General features: G+C 48.5%; 1 protein-coding gene across 3 annotated transcripts in view; it reads right to left on the bottom strand.

The window, feature by feature from the left end:
* Nucleotides 1-21484, bottom strand: part of cdh19 (cadherin 19, type 2) — a 74698-nt gene that overhangs the window by 19754 nt on the left and 33460 nt on the right. For 2 of the 3 annotated variants that reach the window (XM_077735629.1, XM_077735627.1), the window contains exons 5-17: nt 17290-17398; nt 13315-13413; nt 11508-11612; nt 6763-7011; nt 6401-6695; nt 5482-5601; nt 4948-5115; nt 4104-4294; nt 3794-4047; nt 2266-2402; nt 2060-2181; nt 1214-1331; nt 483-734 (exon numbers count right to left, since the gene is read on the bottom strand). In XM_077735629.1, the coding sequence (XP_077591755.1) occupies nt 483-734; nt 1214-1331; nt 2060-2181; nt 2266-2402; nt 3794-4047; nt 4104-4294; nt 4948-5115; nt 5482-5601; nt 6401-6695; nt 6763-6963 (1858 nt within the window). In that variant the 5' untranslated portion in view covers nt 6964-7011; nt 11508-11612; nt 13315-13413; nt 17290-17398. Of the gene's footprint in view, nt 1-482; nt 735-1213; nt 1332-2059; nt 2182-2265; nt 2403-3793; nt 4048-4103; nt 4295-4947; nt 5116-5481; nt 5602-6400; nt 6696-6762; nt 7012-9595; nt 9719-11507; nt 11613-13314; nt 13414-17289; nt 17399-21484 lie in introns of those variants that run through there. The other variant, XM_077735628.1, reaches the window with a different exon arrangement.

The raw sequence follows: 21484 nt of genomic DNA, 5'->3' as shown, positions 1-21484 counted from the left end.
AAGTATTTCAATAATTTAAAGGTACTAATGTGCTATGTGTATTTCATATATAATATAAATAATAATAAATAAAATATCATTCCCTGTCAATGTAAAATATATATATTTCCTCCCAAAAATATTTAAAATAAATATTTGAAAATAACAAAAGAAAACACTGCCCCCATTCAACATTTAAAATCTAAAAAATGTCAGCTTTTCCACCCACGGCTCAATAAAATTAACCTTTAAAGCACTGGTGTCAAAGTGACGGCCCGGGGGCCAAATGTGGTCCCCCGGATCATTTTGTGCGGTCCGGAAAAGTCAATCATGATTTTCTGTTTTAGGTTCAAATTCAAATGATAGATATAGATGTATATTAAATTCCCGGATTTTTGCCCCTTTTAAATCAATAACTGCCATTTTTTAAATCGTTTTCTCTCTCTTTTTAGCTTAAAAAATATATATAACATATATTTCCACTAGCGGAGAGGTTTGCTCACCTGCGGCCAGTAGCAGGCAGACCAGCAGTGCCACAAAGGTCTGCAGGCTGAGCCCCATGGACAGGGCCAGGGCCTCGGCACCCCCCGAGGGACAGCGGCCTTCGGGCTGGCAGCTGCACACGCTAACGGTGAGCGTGGCGGTGGCCGACAACGGCGGCGAGCCGCTGTCCGTCACCACCACGGGGAGGAAGTAGCGGATCCGCTCGCGCCGGCTAAAAGTGCTCCTGCGTGCCAAAACGCCCGCCGTGTTATCTGGAAAGCGAAGAAAAAAAAACGTGCGTTATTACCAGTGAGGGAAAATAAGCCGCATTTCAAAGGAGAGTGTGAAAATGAAATATTCAGCGCCTGTGAAAGCACATTTGGAATATCGCTTTCAATACTTGCTGGATGGAACGAGGCAGAAAACGGGCACAAAATTCTGCTTTCTTTTGCAAAACAACCGAATGTTTTTTGTCAGACAAAAAAGTCCAATCTCAAAGGACACCTGAAGATGGATTTTTATCTCTTTTTGTTATTTTTTGGTGTAAGAAAGCCGCCTGTACTGCTAATTGTAGTCAAGTAGACTATGCTGTATATTCAAAAAAGCTCCTTATGACCCATTCTACTTTGTGAAATAACATTATACTTGACAATCTAACAATATTTGGACTGTGAAGGTCAACGAGAGTTCATACAAACAAAAAAAGGGATGGAAAATAAACCTTATGAGGTGACGCAAACTTTGGCAGTACCTTGGTTATCCCGAATGGTGAAATTGGGATTGATGTTGTTGTCGGGGACCATGGAGAAATAGAAGTGGTGACCCTCGGAAGGCTCGTCCGGATCCGTGGCGCTGAGGAGCTCAATCAGCTGACATACACAAACACACACAAAAATGACATATGTAAGCACTGACAGAGTCGAGAAATGGCATCACAACTATGGGATGGATCTGGTGGCGTCGTGCGGGTTGCTCGGGGCCAGTCGTGTTTGTAAAAAATTCATACATCGCAATATAACATTGCACCATTCAAAATCCTTACGGTGGAAATAAACCTGGCTGCACTTCTACTTGCGTCCACTAGTTAGCAGAAATCTGTTTCTGTGGCTTGACATGCAGTAATTGTATTTGGACTGAAAGTGGCGCTGTTTCTCATATACAATTTGACAAAATACATTAATTCGAGTGGACAGTGATGCCCAAATAAAAATGTAAAAAACTAATTAAAAGTTATTTTTTTAGCCTTGTGGTGTTTGCTATACTAAAGTTAATGTTTTAACCTTCCATTTTTTCAAAGAAATGTTTTTTACTGTATCATTTCAGATAGAAATAACTTAAGGACAGCTGCATAGCACAAAAAAAATAGAAAATGTTATATTGAAGGCCATTTTTCCTCCAAAGTGAATACAAGAATCGTACTATCGAACGGTTCCCTGCAAATCGCCAAACAAATCACATGGCCGAAATTTATCACCGTTTGTCCACTCGGCCATGTCATCATCGGAAGCCCTCGTCCGTTGGCGTTCCCCCGCAAAAAGTCGAGTCAAGAAATACGGCGGGCCGTATAAATCCCGAGCGTACGTACGTACGTACGTACCTCTCCCGCCGGCGCCCCCTCGCAGATATACGGCCGGTAACCTCCGGCCAGCTGCGGCGCGTTGTCGTTTATGTCCAGCACCTTGATGGACGCCACCACGGAGGACCATAAACGCTTCTGCGCTGAAAGAAGAAGAGGAGGAGACACCAGAGGTTATCGTATGTCGAGTCGTGGCGTCTGGACACTCCGGAGAGGCGGAGACTTACTGGTTTCCGTGGCGACGATGGTCACGTTGTGCCAGGCCCGGGTTTCGCGGTCTAGGGGTTTGGCCACGGTCACGGTTCCGTTGTTCGGGTCGATTCGGAAAAGGCTTGCGGCTTCGTTAGGTTTTTCGAACGAGTACCTGTTGGAGTGAAAGTTTCGTTATTTTTAAGCGTTCAAAACCTGGGAAAATTCACAATTGTACGAACTAGAAATGAAGTGGTTCAACTTGTATTATTGAGGACAGGGACAAGAGAGTTTGACGGCTTAGGCTTTGCGTCCCCGATTGACGTCGGAGCAACGTTGCAAAATTACAGCCGAGCCAAAGGTTTTTCCGTCCCCGAGTGCCAGATTAATGCGGCTTAATCGCTGTCAAGCGGCTACAATTAGCGTACTTTTAGTCTATACGATCCGCGTTAAGTTTCTGCAAGTGTTCTCAAAGGTCGCCGTTAGCCACAACGCACTGAGCGCCCAGGGCAGTCGTCCAAAAAATAAAAAACATTAATGGCCCAAGTCGGCGCACTCGATTCGACGTAAAAACGTGAATGAAAAACTTTTGTATTTAACCTTTTACTATTGTTTTACTATTCTTGTTTCATTATAATTTAAAAAAATGCCCTTGTACATATGTATTTTTGGTCCGGTGCGACTTATAGTCCGAACAATACGTGGTTGACTTTTGTCCGTCCCCATTTTTGACGGTGCTCTGTAACAAAACATCCCGACGGAAGACGACGCAGGACCGACGAGCGAGTCGACGTAGCGGCGCAATCATCATCCGTCCGGCGTTTGGGAGCGGAATTAACATAATGTATCATACGGCGGCGGCGGAGGCGGCCAATTTTCACCCTAACAACGCGGAAAAAGGAGAGGCGGCTCCATCATTTTTAGTGCGACTTTGGCAGAGCCCGAAAATGTCAGGCCGGACGTATTCGTCAAGACGACAGCGTCACCAAAGGGACACTAATCGACGGCGGATGATGTGCGGCACCTGCCAGCCGGCCAGCCAGCCAGCCGACGGCGAGAGGCGAGCTTGCCTCCGTTCGACCGACTCCGGGCGCCAAACGTGCCTCACTTGCAAATGGCGGCAAATCTCAATTCGCCGCGCCGCCTGGCAGGGCGCTTTATTACATCCCCACGTCGGGGGCCCACCTTGCTTTTGTGATAATAGCGCCGTAGATAGGGAAAGCCCGTGAGGTATGAAGGAAGAAAAAAAATAAAATTAAAAAGGAGGGGGGGGATGATTTATTCGGCGAGCTTGCTTCCCGACCAAACTAATACCAGATAAATACGACCGTGTACGGGATGCCAAGATCAAGGTGGGGAAAAAAAGGATGCGCCATTGGAAATTAAATGGGTTTTTTTTTGACTACGCGGGGGAAATTTGGGTATCTACACTTTCCCGTTTGAATTCATATTGAAAACCCAAATACGTGATTATCATTGGGTTTTTCAGACTATAAGTCGCACTGTGATTGTTTATATGGCGCGGGAGTTTCTCGTCCTGGATGGTGTGCAAAAATGATGTCTTACCTGACAGATTGGTCGGCCTGGTCGCCGTCGCGGGCGCCGACGGTTCCGACGGCGGTCCCCGGCGCCGCGTTCTCCGCCACTTTCCACTCGTAGAAGGGCGAGAGAAAGACGGGCGGCTCGTCCACGTCGTCCACCACAATCTTTACGGTGGTACGGTCCGAGGCCTCGTCCACGGGCAGGAAGCGGGGGTCGGCTTCCTCGTTGGTGGCGTCCACCGTCACCACGTAGCGCCGTTTACTCTCGTAGTCCAACGGCTAAAAGAGTCGAAAGTCAGTTCCGTGGCTAGATGGCGACCCGCGACTGGACTCACCTTGGCCAACAGGATGACGCCCTCTTGGGTCAAGGGGTCGGTCTGGATGGCAAAAGTGGCGTTCTGGTCCAGCTCCGCCTCCAGGGTGTATCTCATCCTGGCATTGACGCCCACGTCGGCGTCCTCCGCCTTGACCTTGCCCAGCGTGGTGCCGACCGACGCGTCTTCGGGGACGGCAAATGTGTACAAATCTGAAAGCGGGATAGAGAGAAGACAAGGAGGGCAAAAGGTCAAGGCCGGCCTCTTAAAGGATCAAATTTCCCCCGTATGGATTATTCTCTCATTGATTGTGCGCGTGGTCGCTCGTGGTTTCCAATTTGCCACGCCGTCTCAAAAGAGAGGGCGCAGTTCAGACGTGCGAGTGTGGCCATACAACATTCATAAGCGGGCGCCACCACCACGGCGCTTGGCGCTACCGCCGCCCAATTGATTTCTCTCCCGCGGCATCCGTTGCGCCGGCTTTATCACCGGGAACGTTTGTTTCCAAAGGTCACCGTGCGCCGCGTGAAGGATTGGACGCGTCCGCGGGGCGACATGCAGATGAGCCAGACGAGGACGTCCACCTATTCCGCTTATTGCTTTTCCTTCGGAAGTAACGACCGACGGCTGGATGTGGTTTTTGACAGCCACGTAGAATATAACGAGACGGACGGACACGGCGGATAGATTCATCAAACTTGTGAGCGCAATGTGGCGGATGGCGTGAAGAAGGATAGACAGGCGCAGACAGACTGGAAGAATGATTGACATGCCGAATGACCGACAGATTGTTGGAAAAGATCGAGCCAAAGGACCACCCACGCATTGTAATGGACCCACTGAGCGCCACGGCGTTCGGACTCACGGTGCTGGAAGATGGGCCCGTTGTCGTTGATGTCGATCAGGTCGACGGTGACGGTGGCGGTGGCCGAGTAGCCGCCGCTCATGCCCAGCATGTCCTTGACCTGCACCACCACCAGGTACTGCTCCTTGGCTTCGCGGTCCATGTCGGCCCAGGAGGTCACCACGATCCCTAAGGACAGGAAGAAAAGGGTTAGGAAGGCCGCAAAAACTCAAACGGGACAACTAGTCGACTCTCTATCAGAGGCGCCAATCGAGAAAAATTCAGGGCAAGTCACACAGTCTGTCCGGGTTGGAGCGGCGCCGAGTCTTCCTTCAGTCACGTCCCGCCTCGCTTTGCATTTAAACGCTTTGCCGTTCATTAAAGGTCAAGTCCGTGCGTGGGAAGAGCCGCCGGGCATAATAATAATCCCTCAAACGTTGGGGAGGGTGGCGTGACCGTTTTGGAAAACTAGCCGGCTAACATCCACAAATGAAAGCCAAGTTTACAAAAGCCATTGGGGAAAACAACACACATCTGGGCTTTGGGGATAGCTACCTGTTTTGGGCTCCACGGAGAAATAGGGCTCCCCATACAGGATGGAGTAGATCAGCTTGGCGTGGTTGCCAAACGCCGGATCGTCGGCGTCCGTGGCCGTCACCTGGAGGACGCTGGTGCCTGCGGGGACACATGGGGACATAAAATGGGTTCAAAATTGCAAGTGGGCCTCATTATTGGCCACTTTGGCATGGCGGAAACTGGTTTGATCTCAAGAGCCATGCACTCAGGCCGGGATGCCTTCTCGAGATTTCAAAACGAAACGCGCAACAAGCCGGCGTTGCATTAGAAGATTTTGAGGGGGGCTTTTCAGATCTGTTCCATTAGCTAGGGCTCTCCCAAAACAAACGCCGTTCCATCCTTTTGAAAAAAAGCCCGCCGGGCTCGTCTGGGAAAGGAATGAGGCGCGGAGGGGGGTCGGATCCCCACAAAAGGATGGTGGAGGGGGGCTTACGTTGTTAGCTTTGCCCTCCGCCGCCAACCTGGGTGTTTTGATCCCACCTCCGAGGCCCCATTGTGCTTTTTTCCCTGTCAACAAAAGTGTGATCCCGGCCGGGCCCGCCGCTCTCTTCCTCCCGGCCGACGGAATACGTCGTGATTTATGAGGAGGCAGATATTATAGCTCAAAAAGCAGATTACACATAAATTGAAATGCTAATGTGGGCGCCGTGAAAGGGCATCGGCTATAATAACATTACTTAAAGAGAAAAAAGGCATCCGGGCCGCCATACACAAAGTCATACATTTTAACTTCCCGTCTGTGACAGATGCTCATATAACCTTCTGCTTTTAATCTACGGGCAGGATATCAGTTAGCTTGGAAAAGCCGATCTGCGGAAGTCACCGGGAGGATATTTGGGATGGCGGCGGGGGCGGAGACGACGTCGCTAAGCGAGACGTAAAGCTAAAGAAGACTCACCGACGGGAGACATCTCGGGGACGCCGGCCAGGTACGGCTGGTTTTGGAATCGCGGCGGGTTGTCGTTGACGTCCCGCACTTTGATGATGAACTCCGACTGCGGCTCTTCGGGTTCCCGAGTGCGCCTGTTGATGGCTTGCGCCCGCAGCACGTAGAAGGCCTTCTCCTCGCGGTCCAGCTTCTTCAGAGTGCGGATCTCGCCAGAGTACTCGTCGATCTCAAAGGCCTCGCCGGCGCCTTCCCCGGAGAGGACGTAGAGGATGCCCTGCTCCCCGCGGTCGGAGTCGGATTTTAGCTGCGGGAGGAGATTTAGCGTGAGTCGGATTGGGTGACGTGGCGGGGATGGGTGGTAGTCTTCCTACCTGGCCGATGACGCGGGGCGTGGGGTCCTCCTCTGGGACAAAGAGCTGTTTCCAGAGCCAGCCTCTCTTCTGGCGACGGAGAGGGCCGGCCTCCGGCTCGTTGGCGCCCAGGGTCAGAAGAACCAGGAACGTCGCCAGGAACGCCGCCCACGCTTTTGCCGCTGGCATGTTTGCTTGAAACAACTTCTTGTCGTGGCGCATCAAATGAAGAGCTTGTTTGCTTTTAGTTGTGTCAATTGGCACACCTGCCTGAAGAAAGAAAGAAAATACAAACACATTTAGTCACGTCAAACCAACCAAGATTTAGGAAAAGAAATGCAATTATGGATTTAAAAAGGGCAAATCAGGACATATAATATACATCTATTATTCATTTGAAACAGAAAGTCGCCACCCGTGATTGAGTTTTTCGGGCCGCACAGAGTGAGGCGGCGGGCCACATTTGGCCCCCGGGCCGCCACTTTGACACCAACAACTAAATAGGTCAGAAAAGAATATTTTGAACTATTTTCATGCTTGGAAATGATTTATCAGAAAAGTTGTCAATTGGCAAAGTGCCTGATTGGCGCTCCACATGAAAAGCGGAAAGCAAATTGCACACCCCCGCGCCCCCGCCCGCCCGCGTTAGCCAACATTTCCTTTTTACACCCATCAATTAGGCAGTGGCGCTAGGTAAAGTCGAGCCCGACGCTCCATTTTCTCCCCCGTCAGAGGAGGCGTCGACGGGGGCATCCGGCGTGCCCCGCCCCTCTCCTGCCAGCCATCCATTACGCCTAATAGGCCCCCGCCACCCCGTCGCTATTTGCGGCGTGCCGCCTTGGTCGTGACAGCGTGACGACGGTCGCGCAATGTTAAGCGCCGCACGCAGCGAGACCGTCGCTCGCGTTGGGTTGCCGCCTCGCCGCGTTCCGGGGGAAGGTGCGCCCGCCCGCCCGCCTGCCTGAGTGACAATTGGCGGGTAGCGCCAGCCCTGACATTGTTGGGGGGCCGCGGGGGTGCTTTACACAACGTCAAAGTCATCCGATACGTGCGCCGCGTTGCTCGCAAAGATTAATAACTTTGTCGCAACCTGTAAAATATGGAAACATGGTGGCGTGTTAGGAAACGATTACATAAATCAATGATTTATTTTGCAAATCACGTCAATTTGGCGTTGTGGGAGCTCAAAACTTTTGTGAAAAATAGGAAGAAAGGCCATTTTAGACGACGTTATCGTTGGAAATTCATTTGATGGTAAGAAAAAGTTTGTTTAAAGACGTAAAAGATGGATATTGGATACATTTGGCGGCCAATGCGGGTGATTGACGTGGCGTCCATTTCGCCTGGGAGGGTTGGCATAGACTAAACATTTATTAACTACAATCGGTTTAAACTTATTTCAATTGAAAACAAGACAAATAAAGTTGCTTTTTAAGCCGATTTCCTTTGAATTTAGAAGAAAAGTGTAAAATAAAAGCAAATAGCAAAACAACAACATACAGGCAGACCACCTACGGCGAGGCCTAACCGTTTATTTTGATGATATATAGATCATTTTTTTCGGTTTTTTTTAGTGGGCCGATGTTAGTTACCTCATAAAATCTGCCAAAATAAAAAAGAAGCCTGAATGCTTATCCGTCCGTTCAGCCCCATTTGTTTTTGTATCAACCTTCCAAGACAGAATGTCCTAATTGGTCATATGGGACGCCTTGTTTTGAGCCCAGCCTTGTAAAAACAATCAGCGCCGCCACCGCCACGCCGCCGCCGCCGCCACGCCGCTTGTTGTCTTACGAGCGGCAACCAAATGAGCAAAAACAACAGGGAAATGTCAAAGCATCATGTACTTGTTAGTAAGCAATTTGCCGCTATTTATTTACACGCGCACCGAGCGGAAACAGTCGGCGGCGACGACAATTCCCACCGACGTTAATCAGCCACCGCCAAACCACGTCGACGACCATAGTTTTTTCCTCCCCTTTTGAGGACTAAAATAAATCTAAAGGTGGAGTTAACTTTACATGGAGTGACAATGGCATCACCTGAGAAGAAAACAAGCTAGCTAACGTAACTCGTGTATGCTAACATATGATTTTTCTGTTGAAAAAGCAACTTGGAACAGAACGTAAAACCTCTTTGCAGCTTTTTAGTTCAAATTTATTTTGATATTTTGATTTTAATCAAAGCCTTTAGAAACGGTTTTGCTAATTTAGCTTAGTTCTATTTAGCTTAGTTTAATTTAGCTTGGTTAAATATGTCCGCACGGTGGAAACAATGATGACAATGCTAATGTAACTTGTTGCTAGGTAACCTAAAAAATGGGCATTTCTTACACCCAATTTCAAAATTTAATAATTAACTAAACAATTTTGATGGCTAAACACTACCCAAGAGCTAACGGATCACAAATAACAGTATAGCAGAAATTGTTCCTCCCTTTTAACATCAACTAAAACTTTCCCAGTTTTTTAAAAACACCAATTAGATGTCCGCCCTTAATTTGATTGTTTGTCATCAAGTGAAAACAAGTGTCAACGTCTAAAACCTGGCTAATATCACCCAAACACAAAGTACGCATGCTATGCTACTTCTTTCTTGGCTTGTTGATAGCAAGCAGTACGTCAACAACAACAACAGTGACCCCATAAGGTCATCAACAACAAAAAGTAGCACTTAGAGAACCTATAGAAAAGACTAAAGAAGGCGCAAACAAAAGATTGAAAGCTTGTCAATTGCTCTCCGCCATTAGCGCGTCCCCACTCGGCGTCCGGCCCGCAATTTTTTTCCGCACGCTGGGAAATGCTAGCTAATTATCTGCCGACAAAAGCACGGCGAGGTACCCGCGCGCCACACCCACCTGTTTGCGCGCGTGTTCCCGCCGCGCCGCGGACCACCGGCGGGGGGCTCGACGACGTTTCAAGTGATGGAGTCGCCGACGGCGGTCATGGCGACGGACGGGAAAAGCGCCGAGCCGTCCTCGCCCCGCTTTTGTGTCAGGGGACAAACAGTGGCGCTATTGTGCGGGACGGCGGGGGCCTTCGCGCAAACGGCCGGGGCCCTCCTAGAGACCACCCCCCCCCCCCCCCCCTCGCCAACGCCCCCGCTCGGACGTCGTGGCGACGGATTGCTATTTTGCAACAATCGGGTGCTTTATTGAAGCGAGGAACGGATGATGGTTTCGCTACTGTCACTTAGCGCTGGTGATAGTGGGGTAGAGCTAGTACTCTAATACTTTAGAAGCATGCTAGCATGAAAATGCCTCATTTCCAAACTCCTGATTGGCTTTCATCATAAAAACGACATTGCGGTTCATCTGGGCCGATTAATCAGCATTAAAATAGCGCAATCACTCCTCGAAGGCCCGCCTTTTTTCATTTTCAAGTTCATTTCGAAGAAGACGCCATTCCCATAAGGGTGTCACAGGTGGCCTCCGTATTGTGAGTGGGGATATTACTTTTGGAGGTGATTATTGGCCCCGCCTCCCCGCCGGCTCATTTCCTCATTAAGCGCCGAGACAAAGTTCAACGGAGGAAGGGATGGCGGCGGCGACGGCGGCGGCGCTCAGACGTGCCCTGCCTGCGCTCGTGGTTGGGATAAAAGCGCCATTGGCATTCGGCGCGGATTGGACGAGGGTGGCGCATTAAAAATGCATGCGCCCGCCGCAGCGCCCGCCGCAGCGCCCGCCGCGTATGTTCGTTCTCTGGCCTTTTGTCTCTCCGGCCGTGGGAAACCGTTGGACGCCGGTCGGGCCACACAAATTAGGAGGTGGAGTACGCCGGGAAATACAAAATGGAGACGTCGTGTGGACAAAAGAGTAAAAAAAAGTTTCCTGTTCTGTTTCTTTGTTGTTGTTATTTTCTAAAGGATGCAAAAAGAGGTACCTCCCCCCTCCCTCCTAACTCCCACCCACCCGCTCGCCGCTGGCCTCCTGGGGAAAATATAGTTTGAACGCCAGGTATCCATCACGCTGATGATGATGAATGCATAATGAATTCCCAGAATTCCTGTGATCCCCCTCCAGACTTGGGACCGAGGAAATGACACAGCGTTGTTGCTTCTATCTTCCCCATCAAAGCATCTCTACATCTCTACTCTATCTATGCATCCATTCCCGCCCGGCCGGCAGAGCGCCACAAGACATCCCACCCGACGATAACGGCTATCGTGCGTGACCCCCCATGAACATTACATTTGCTCAACCTGCCAATCCCATCCACCCATTCATTCCAGCCCTTTGTCCATCCATCCATTTCCCCTGTTAACCTATCCCACCAACTTGCCCCCCCCCCTTCATTACACTTTTCCTCACGCATGATAAACAAGGCAAGGTTACAAAGTATTTCCACCAATAAGTTGAGCGCCATCGATCCCACAGCCACCGCCGCCCGCCACCGTACCCCCCGGGGGTGAGACCACCTCGGAAGAATGCACAATCCCGCCGGCCCGCCCTCATCCGAGACACGGATGGCGCACTCGGGTTGGAGGGGGGTGGTTAAATCAATGAAAAGTCCCGTGGAGCTATCTATCTGGCCCAATAGGAAGGAGGCGCTATTAGCGTGAATTAGCCCACCGTGTCCTCTAAACTTGAACGCATCACCCGTGGGACGCCGAGGCGCAAAAAGTATTATAAAAACTTATATTATAAATATTCAAATACTGACCTAATATTAGAGTCGATTTGGATCACTACATTGTTTAGTGAACGCATGGTATTTTTTGGCCAACATTTCAAAACATGCGAAGCTAATTGTATGCTAAACTGTTCCTACCTGTGAGTGGTGGGTTTTCTCTTCGGGCCATGTGATTGGCTGCCACCAGTTCCCTAGCTGACTTTCCACAGTTGCCACGGATAGTCTCCAGCACCCTTGTGACCTCTGCAAAGATGAGCAGAACAGAAAATGAATACAAAAATTCAGCAGTTTGATAAACTGGAAATAATGGAGGCGGGCACTAGCCCCATCTCATGTTCAAGCTGAAAATTGCAAGAGAATGTAGGCTATATTTCAGATTCTTTTGTGGGCCATATTTTCATGACTTTCTACCATGGACGGGGAATTTGGCGCCTGAAAACAAGCAAAAAGCACCTGAAAGAGCGGCTCATTTAGTCGGCGCGGCCGCGCGCTCTCCGTGTCGCTTTTGTCTAACCACGCCCCCCCAGGACTGTTTATTCCGCCCGGATCGGGTCTCCCGTGGCTCGTTTGCGTTTGCCTTTTGTGGGCCGGCCAACGGTCGACGGGTTCTGCAGTGATAATTTTACAATTGGCACACTGCGAGTCCCAGGGATTCGCTTGTCTGAAAACTGTGCGTCCCAGGAAACTTGTCACGAGTCCCAACATACTACGGATGCAAATAAAACATAAACAACGATATATAAACATTCCGATTTCATTTATTTATTATATGGTTTAGGGTTTATTTATCATTGTACTAGTCTTTCAGCTCGTAGATCCTCCTCTCTTTGTAGCCAAAAGTCTTTTGAAATGTGCGTATTTTTCCTTGCTTCCCCCGTTTTGCTTCATGATCATCGATCGAATCTTCTGCAGTTCTTTTCTTACTAGTTGTATTTTTAACTGCGAAATAACTATCCAGACTGTTTTGCTTTTTCTGAAACATTTTTTATCTTTCTTACACTATTACGAAACTCTTGCTATCGCTTTCTCTCCTTCGTCTGCTAGTGTCTGCTAGTCTCGTTCACGCGAGAATTATTTCGCAAAGATTATGTGGAATAAATTGGTTTGCTATCGGATATATGTGTTTTGGTTTTTTTTTTTGATAAAAATTTCTTTGCGTCCGAAAAAAGCACATTACTTGAAATTGTGCGTCTGGAAGAAAAGCTGTGCGTATCAGACGCAGGACGCAGAGGTAACGAGAACACTGGTTCTGTTTTGGCGGGCTCCGAATTGTTGTTAATAAAAGCGGCGTTTGTGCGTATTTGTCCCAGGTGAAGGCGCTCTCAAGTCGCCATCTTATTCCTTCAGGTGGCAATTACGGCGCCGTTGCGCCAAACTTTTGGCCGAATCCTTTCAAAGAGAATCCCATGGCGGCGGCGGCGGCTTGGTTCCGGGGCCAAGGGGCCGTGAAAATAACGAAATAAAAATCCCGCCGCCGAGGCCGGGCGCAATTTGAATGGCGTTATTATTTTCTTAACTGGTGTTTTTATTCTTTCTTTCTCTTTTGGAGGTCAAAGGTCGTAGGTAGGGCGCCGGCTTCCAACTTTCCTATTAAGAGCAGACGGGAACCTTTGTGTTTCTTTTGAACCCGCTCAAGAGGAAGCACACAAAAGACGCCGCCGCCTCGGACAAGGGATCGTTCGCCGAGACCCCGAGACGCCGCCACGTGAGCCCCGCGGTTAAAAAGTCGGGCTTTTAAAATCGGGAGCCGCTCGTCATTCATGGTATTTTATGAAATTGTATTTTTGCTAAAGCTACAAATTTGAGATGTTACAATTTTTGCACGCGAGGCAGATCCAATTTTGGGAACGTATTAAAGATGAATGGATGCTAGCATTTTTCTCTAACCAATGACAGCCAGCCAAGTTATTATTTTTAAGCTTATAGTTATATGAAAAAGTGTTACCTTAATAATGGACTTCTTTCTCCGTCAATGTCAACCGCCAAAATGATTTTGACCCAATTCCGCACCTCCGAAAGTGACGTTCGGGCCCAATTTGGCCCCCTGAAAAACATTAAAAACGATAAATAAGCCAGAATCTTTGCTATGAAGATATTCTAACACAATTGAAAAAGTTATCCATTGGATAATGGATGGTTATTGGCTGAAAGAAGTTTGACAAGGTGAAATATCACAACTGCACAGTTGAGTATTTGGAGGAAAAATGCTAAAAGGTCATTTACTGGGCTTTTTTTTACGAGGCGGCGGCGTTCTAATGGGAAGGAAGAGTGCTTTTCAAACGAATGCCATAGCTCACAAATGAGAAGTCTCTACTTTGCTTTTTCGCCCGACGCACGCGCCGGCCGGGACGGCGTCCAATCCAACGCCAATCCCAGACGACAAACGAGGTCGCGCGCGTCCGCCACGTCTGGAGTCGGCGCGGCGGTTCCGTGACATTAATTAACGAGCCCTGGCCGGCGTCGCTACTGAAGAGACGCGTTACGTTCTGGTCACGTCGCATCGTCATGACGACCGTCGCCGCCGTGGAAATCAAACGTGTTTGTATTTTCGATGGGTTTCATTTCAATAAGTCCCTCCCTCCGTCCGTCCGTCCGTCGGTAAACAGGCCAAAAGTAGCGACAGGTGTTGAGCTTTTTTTGGCCGCCAGGGCGTCACCATGACAACAAGGAGGCGTCGCTTTGGGCATGATTGGACGCGGACCGGTGGAGGACTGTCGTCGCAGTGGACATCATTATTTTGAGCGTCGCCACCGCCGCAGTGGCTCAATTGACCTGACGCTATTAAAAAACAACAAAGGTAAAGGACTTTGGATTGAGAAAATGCAACTAATGCCATATTCCGACACATCACATGATAAAGTCAACGAGTATCCACTACGTTTCCTTTTTATTATGCTAAAAATGGAGGATTAGACGTCTATGGCGGTCGACGGCGGCGAAAGAGTTCATCGAGGCGCATTGCAAAATATCTTGAGGAAGAACAGCTCGCCGCTTTGTTGATCGATGGCGGCGACGCTCATCGGGGGCGCCGCGCTACATGCTCCTAATTGCAATTGATCCTACACCTAGTATCATCAATCCTGTCGTCGATTCGACCAAAAGTTTAAAAAATATATAAAAATCTAGTCCGCTTTTTTATACTTGAGTTTAAATGGGAAAATGCAACTGAATTTAAGCTTCTTGTGCGGGCTGTACTACACGGTGGGAGACGATTGGCATGTACGCTAGCCTTAGCAACGTAGCAGTAGACGATCCGAGCTCTCTTCATTTAACAAGCCGTTCTTATGGCCGCTATTTTTAGCGCGCTTTGGCATTCGGCGAATGCGGCGAACACGGCGGGGACCTGCCAAAGTCACGCATAATGTCATTCATCATAGCGTTGTGGCGTAATTGCGCTCTTTATTGTAACAAACAGCTGAGCGTAATTGCCATGCTAATGAGCGGGAAGAAAGGAGGGTTGAATTTTGTGCATCAATAAGCGCCTTTTTGAAAACGCTGTCCTGTCTGTCCACTTGACCTGGAATTCCGTCCGGGTCACTTCCTCTTCATCATTTGCTCAAAAACAATGGCGATTGTTCCGGATTGGTCTGTCGGAGCGGCAAGAATCGTTATTTTAAACCCTTTTTCGTGCATTGATTTGAATAAGATTGACACCAATACACGTCCGATCTAGGGGAAACGATCATTCGGAATATCGATACGTGTTCACGATATCAATTTCCCTATTTTATTAAAGAAGTGAAATATCCCGACGTAGCTAATTAACCGGCGCTGCTTCCACTCCAGGGAGCAACTTGCTTCATTTATCTGCACCTGCTTTTTACGCGCCTAACAAGATTACTCGCGTTCTTTTGGCTTTGTGCCTCCGACAAATGATCAGTACTACAGGCTAGCAAAAGAAAAAAGGAAGAAACAATTAAGCTAAATGCAAATAAAGTACAAGTCATTGCCCCCATCGGTCAGTGTCCCTCCCCGTTGGTTCGCTGGCTGGGAAATTCAAACGACAGTTAAATAAAGCTTTGAAAATTAAAAAAAATAAAGACAAATGAAGAGGCTTGAAAATGTTTAAAGCGTACACGGGGAGGCGTTAAATATAATGAGCTCGGCGATTTGGCTATTTGGTGCCATTTGGTGCTCTTGTCGATGTTGACGGGCAAATTACGAGTTGGCAATTATCAACAAAAGCGCTTTCATGCTATTTGGGGGAAAATATTATGGCTGATTTTTTAGGGGGGGAATTTTTGGATTGGAATTTTTGGAAGACAGCCTCAATTTTTAATACCATTTTGCGCGACTTTATGGTCAACTGACGAATAATTTTTAAAATATAAGTGGTGGAATTTTTAAAAAAATGAAGACGGGAGTTGAAATATTGCTAAGTTGACGTTGGAAAAGTGATGCCAAAGTGAGCACAATTGTTTGCTTTTGACAAAAAACAGATGGTAAATATTAAAAATATGAAATATTAATCACATGTTATGACTCAATTCCTTCCGAAGAAGGCGGTTGGAAGCTCAGATGAACGCGTCGGTAAAATCACCTGTCACCACGTCTCCTCTCACATTAGCTCCGTCTCATTCATTATTGATTAAAGGGTGTTTTGGTCGCCCCCTGTCGAATCCATCTGTTATCACCTTGAGGTCGGCTCCGTCGCCCCCGTAAGACCGACGCCTTTTCCAGCTAAAAAAGCCTTCTCCATCTATCGATGGGCTCGACGTGACGCGACGACAAACGCCAATTTGCCTATAAAATTTCCCCCACTTATTACAAGAATGTCAAAAAATAGTAACATTTTTCCGTTTTGCCGCCTGAAATTTCCCGCGGGGAAAGTTGCATCCGTCCGTTTTGGCTAGAGTACAAATAAAATAAAGCATTTTGACAGCGCGTCGCCGGCGCTAATGGGAGCGGGAGAAGAAATAATCAAACGTAAAACGAGTGTAAGACGGCGCCGGCGGCGGGAAGAAGAAGCCATTACTCACTGGGAGCGCGGCTAATGACACGCCGTGCAATTAACAGATAGCAAAATTAATTAGCCGGGATTGGCGGCGACACCCCGACTTTAACGGCGACTTTTGCGACGGGTCCGGAGTGGATTCCGCTTTGTTTTGACATTCAATTAGGCCGCCGTCACTTTTCATCGCTAACCTTTTGCGGGGAGCTCATTCCGCACTCCTGGCGCGCCTTACAGTCTCGCCGTTAGCGTCTCGGCTAATACTCGGGACGTGTACCACTTCGAGTGGGAGGGGCCAATGCATTCGAACGGCTACTATGGCTGTCTACGGGAGACAATGAATAAAGTTTCCCATTTTGAATGCTTCAATTGGGGCAATTATGAGTTACAACTAGAATATTTTTACCTAATTTGACCAGAACTTTGAGGCTAGTTCCTATTTTGTACCCTCGATTATCCGATAACCACCAAAACATAGAAGAAAGACTGAGTCATTTTAGGAAAGTGGAAATTGTCTCTGCTCTGAGAACGCAACTGTCTTTAAATCAGTTTTTTTAATCTATCTCTAAAACGCAGATAACTCAACTTTCCGCACGGAACCAGTACTTTGCGCCTTTATTGTGGCAGGTTGCCCAGCTGCTAACAATTGCGAGGGAATATCGACGGAGCGGAAAAAGCCAGATGAGAAGGCGTACGTTTTTATGCGGGAATATTAGGCCGCCGTCGCCGCCGCCTCGCAGCTGTCAGGAGGATAAAACCAAGGAAAATTCAAAGTCGAAATTGCGCTAAATTAGGAGACGTTCAGCCGCCAGCTGAGCTCCGTGCTAAGCGCTAAAGCTAAAGCGGGTCGGAGAAACTGACGGATTGTGTTCAAGTGGCCGAGATTTCCATCAAAACGCCGCCTGGCGGCTTGTCTCGCACTATAAAGCTTTTCAGGTGGCAATATGCCCGGAAAACACAGAAACTCACCACGTTTGGCAGCCGTGCGCATCGAGTAGCAAGTCGGCCGGCCATGAAATTCAACGGGAAGACGCCCATTTTGGTCGGAAGAAGCCACTTGAGCTCGTTTGGCCGAAACCTGGAAAAGATGGACATTGTAGAGGTCAAGGGTCAAGTTAGCCAGCTAAATATAGTGTCCAAATTCAATATGTTTGTGCCAAATGGCCTTCCTTGTTTATCCGTGTAAAAAAAGATGTCTGGATTAGCCAGGACATCAATATTCTAGTATCAATACTTCCGTACCGGCCAAATCCTCGGGAGCCGCAATTGAGTCTGATTGGCCGGGACGTTTGGCGCCTTCGGGGAAACACAGAAAACAACACGGGAGAAATAAATAAGCCTTAGCGACCCGCGCGCGCGCACGCTAAATTTATTCCGAAGTTAACACGTTCTGGCGGAAAAGTTCCTCTGGAGGAAGTCCGACTCCCGCGGCGTGGCGTCGCACCTCGCCGGATGCCAAACCGGGCCGTGATGTCGGCGCAAAAAAAAAAAGAGCTAGCGCTAAAGTTAGCCATCAATTGGAGTCCCGAGTTCCCGCCCCCGGAACATTTCGGGACTTTTGCATCAAAAAGACACCTGAGAAGGATAAATAGCCCGGGGGCCTTCTGCTTCGAGCAGATGCTAATCGTGTGCGGCGTGCCGACTCAACGCGCAAACGCGCTGGCTGGAAAAAAAAAAAAAAAGTCTGAGGGAATAATGGATAAGGCCACCTTGAAGGCGAGCTTTCGCTGACGTCTATTTGATCGGATTTTAGGCCGGCTAAAGACAGATGGGAACCGCAGGTGGAAATCGAAACATTTTTTAACAGTTGTTAGGTGTAATGTCACAGGCAACCACTAGAGGCAGTGTTTTTAAGGGGAAAAACGCATTTTAGCTCAACTTACTTTTCCTAGCATTATCAATCGTTAAATTCAGCTTTAAAAGGGGTTAAACAATGTTTTACTGTCTTTTGTCGCATTGTGTTGACCCGTAAAATAACTATTACAATGAAGAAAAACAAAATGCACACTTTCAAGTCAGTCTTGATTTTGCGGAAAGAATCCAAATGAAAGGCACGGATGGCACTCGGGCCAAAGCGTTATAAACAAGTCGGCGCCAATCTCCCGGGTGACCACAAATTAGCACTCGCCGCATGCTTCCCCGCGCCCGCCACGGCGAACGCGGCGTGTCCAAACAAGCGTGTTTGACTACGGCGCCATCTTTGCCGTGTTCCCATTTATCAAAGCTGACAGCTACACATGTCGGATAAGGCCACGCATCGCCGTGATGTATCTGCGCTGCATTATTTATGGCGGACGGCTCGTACGGAAGCGGCGGGGGACGCGGGGGACGGCGGGGGACGGAGACGGGCCCCCCCCCGGGGGTCACGCGTCTCCCGATGCATCACGGAGCAACCCGCCGGGGCCACTCGCACTCGCCGCTATTACCTCTTATGTAACATTTATGTTTTCACGGGAGGGAAAGTTACTTCCGTTTTCTCCCGTTCGATTAAAGTCGTACCTTCACTCGGCGGGGGGCGGGGCTTTTCTGAAGTTGACAAATTGGGCTTTGCGGAGGCTCCTGTTCTTTTGTTAAATAAATGATTACACAGTTAGCCACAATGCTACGGTATACGCTAGCCAGTGTCTTTAATGTCGTTGTTTTTTTCCCCCGAGAAAAAGATCGGAAAATACGTCTTATGGAGGAAATTGGTGTCGATGCGAGCCTCCATTTTGAGACAGGTTTTGTTCAACGGTTAGCATGCGGGCTAGCTGCCATAGTTCACAACAACATGGGAACTAAAACGAGTTAATTTTGGATTTAGTTAGTGAAAGTTAAGTCTGAATTCCAATGTTAGAGCGCCACCTGTTGGTCCGGGACAGAGAGTCGTAGCAGGACTTTACTATTTGCCACGTCTCCGTTTGAACTTTGTGTTCGATAAATGGATAAATGACCTCTTGACGCCTTTTTATGATGAAGTTGCCCTTTAAGATGAACGACGTAATTGGCCTTTTACGCTAGTGATTAGCATTCATGCACTGCAGACAATTAACCACATGGCGAGGAGGCGCTTTTTTTACATTTCTTGTAACACGTCTGCAAGTAAAAAACAATATGGAATTCTTCTTCCGTTCTTAGTGTGAAGACATGGAGAAAAACAAGATGTTAACAAGCCTTTTTAACAGTTTGGCATTTTAGCGTTAAAATCTTAGCACCTTCAATAGGTGCCGAAACGCAAATGTAATAAAGTTGAACCACAATCAATGCATTTTGAGCATTTTTAAAGAGACCTATTTACATACATTGATTTGAAATTAATTTAAAAAACAACTATTTTTGGGATAGGACATCCATTATAAATGTGACATTTAAAAGATTGATTAAAAAGCATTTGAAACTTTAAACATGAGACGGCTTCCTCTTTTTGAAACTATTCAAAACAAGCTTACATATGATATGTGACGGGGGGGTCAAGTCAAGAGATTCAAATGGCCGACTTGCGCGCCTCGGTCACGTCTTCCATCATTTTGCCGTCACGCCGCGGATGGGCCATTAGCGTCCGGGACGACTTGTCCTCGCCGCTCTTGGGCGGGAGGGACACGGCTCCGACTCTCCGCCCGTGTCTCAAAGGTAATCATTTTCAAACTATTTTTTTAGGCCATCGTTATCCCAAAATATGGACAATATGAAGACCTAGTGCGACGAAAATACTTTACTTAGGTTCCCACTATCGCATAAAGACAATTTATGGAGGCTATGCCCAAGCAACAAAGGACTAAAAAATGTGTTTCAATGTGACGTCATGTTTCGAACTATCGGCTAATGTCGAGGCGAAGTGACGAGCTCCATCTAGTGTTACAACTGAGAAGTGCAATACAGTAGTGGGAATGAAATTGTGCGGGCCCTTTTTGAGGCCATTCCCCCCATCATTGCTTATTCGTGGTAAAGAAAAAGGGCACGCTGGTACATTCCGTCACCCCCACGGCGTAATGAGGGGCGGAACCAGACATCAAAGTGGGAGTCGGCATCCCCGCCGACAGAGAAGCCAGCGAGTACCGACTTTTGCCAGGTAAGCTGGGCGGCCACCTAGCGCAAACTTTAGCCTTTAACGAGTCTGGCGAGGGGCCGTCACGAGGCCCCCCCTCTAATGATGGCCAGGCCACAGCGCCGAGTCGTTATAATGAACTCTCCTCCCCGTCTCCGAGTCGGACCCCCCCAGCCTTAGGCCGGTTATAATTATTGGGAGTTGAACACGGCAATCCCTTTTTTCAATTTGGACTCATAATTGCCATCTCGGGGCACTTTTCAACACAAGGGTGCCGGGGAACCACGGGGAAGGAAGGACGCCGGTCCTCGGGGGCCACCTCTTTAGCCGTGACGGACCCCGCCAGAAGGCCGGATGGAGAGCGCTTCCATTGTTCAAGTCGGACAGCGCCGGCCGCGGGGAGGAGGGTGGGGCTACTTTACTCCGACGGACAGATTGGATTTACATAGTCCTTTGCTTTGGAAAATAAAGCAAAAATAGGCAGCTTTAGTCTCATTTCGCTGTTGGCCAGACTGGCATGGCCGTTTACTTTTATCACACTTGCGGATTTAGTTGTTTTTTCCTCCCGAGAAATTCCACGGTTTTATGGGCAAATGTTGCCATGGCCCTCAAATGAACAGCCTGGAAAGCGGGAAGAGCCACCCACCCATTCGTTTTGGTTCCAGTGCCGTCAAACGAGCCATCCTATTGGACGTGGAGGCCGAGACCGTGGCGGCCAATAAGTTAGCTTGCTAGCCATGTTGCTTTGTTTTCACGCCGACGTTTTAAACGTGGCCTTTTGGGAAAGAGGAATGGGCCATATTGTCACGCTGCCACCCAAAAAGTCCAACTCTAACTCGATTTGACATTGTTCCAATTGATTTTGTTGCCTTTTTTTTCTATTGCCGCAATATTAAAGACAATATCAGCGTTTGGTCGTTTCTTTGATTGCCGCGCCGCCGCTCCTTGTTTATTTTCCCGGCGAGACGACGGCGCCGATCCGTCGCGACGAGCGGCGAGGGGCCACCCCGAGGTGATCATTTGCATTTGTTTTTTATGGCCGTCATTAGGACGCCGCCGCCGCCGGCGGGAACTCGGCGCGGGTCGGCGTGACGGACGGGGCTGGCACTTTATCTGCCTGGGCCACGCTTTGCTGAAAGG

Source organism: Stigmatopora nigra, chromosome 16 (assembly GCF_051989575.1).
Source record: "Stigmatopora nigra isolate UIUO_SnigA chromosome 16, RoL_Snig_1.1, whole genome shotgun sequence".
In the NCBI taxonomy this organism is placed as follows: Eukaryota; Metazoa; Chordata; class Actinopteri; order Syngnathiformes; family Syngnathidae; genus Stigmatopora; species Stigmatopora nigra.
This window is presented reverse-complemented; position numbering and strand designations above follow the sequence as displayed.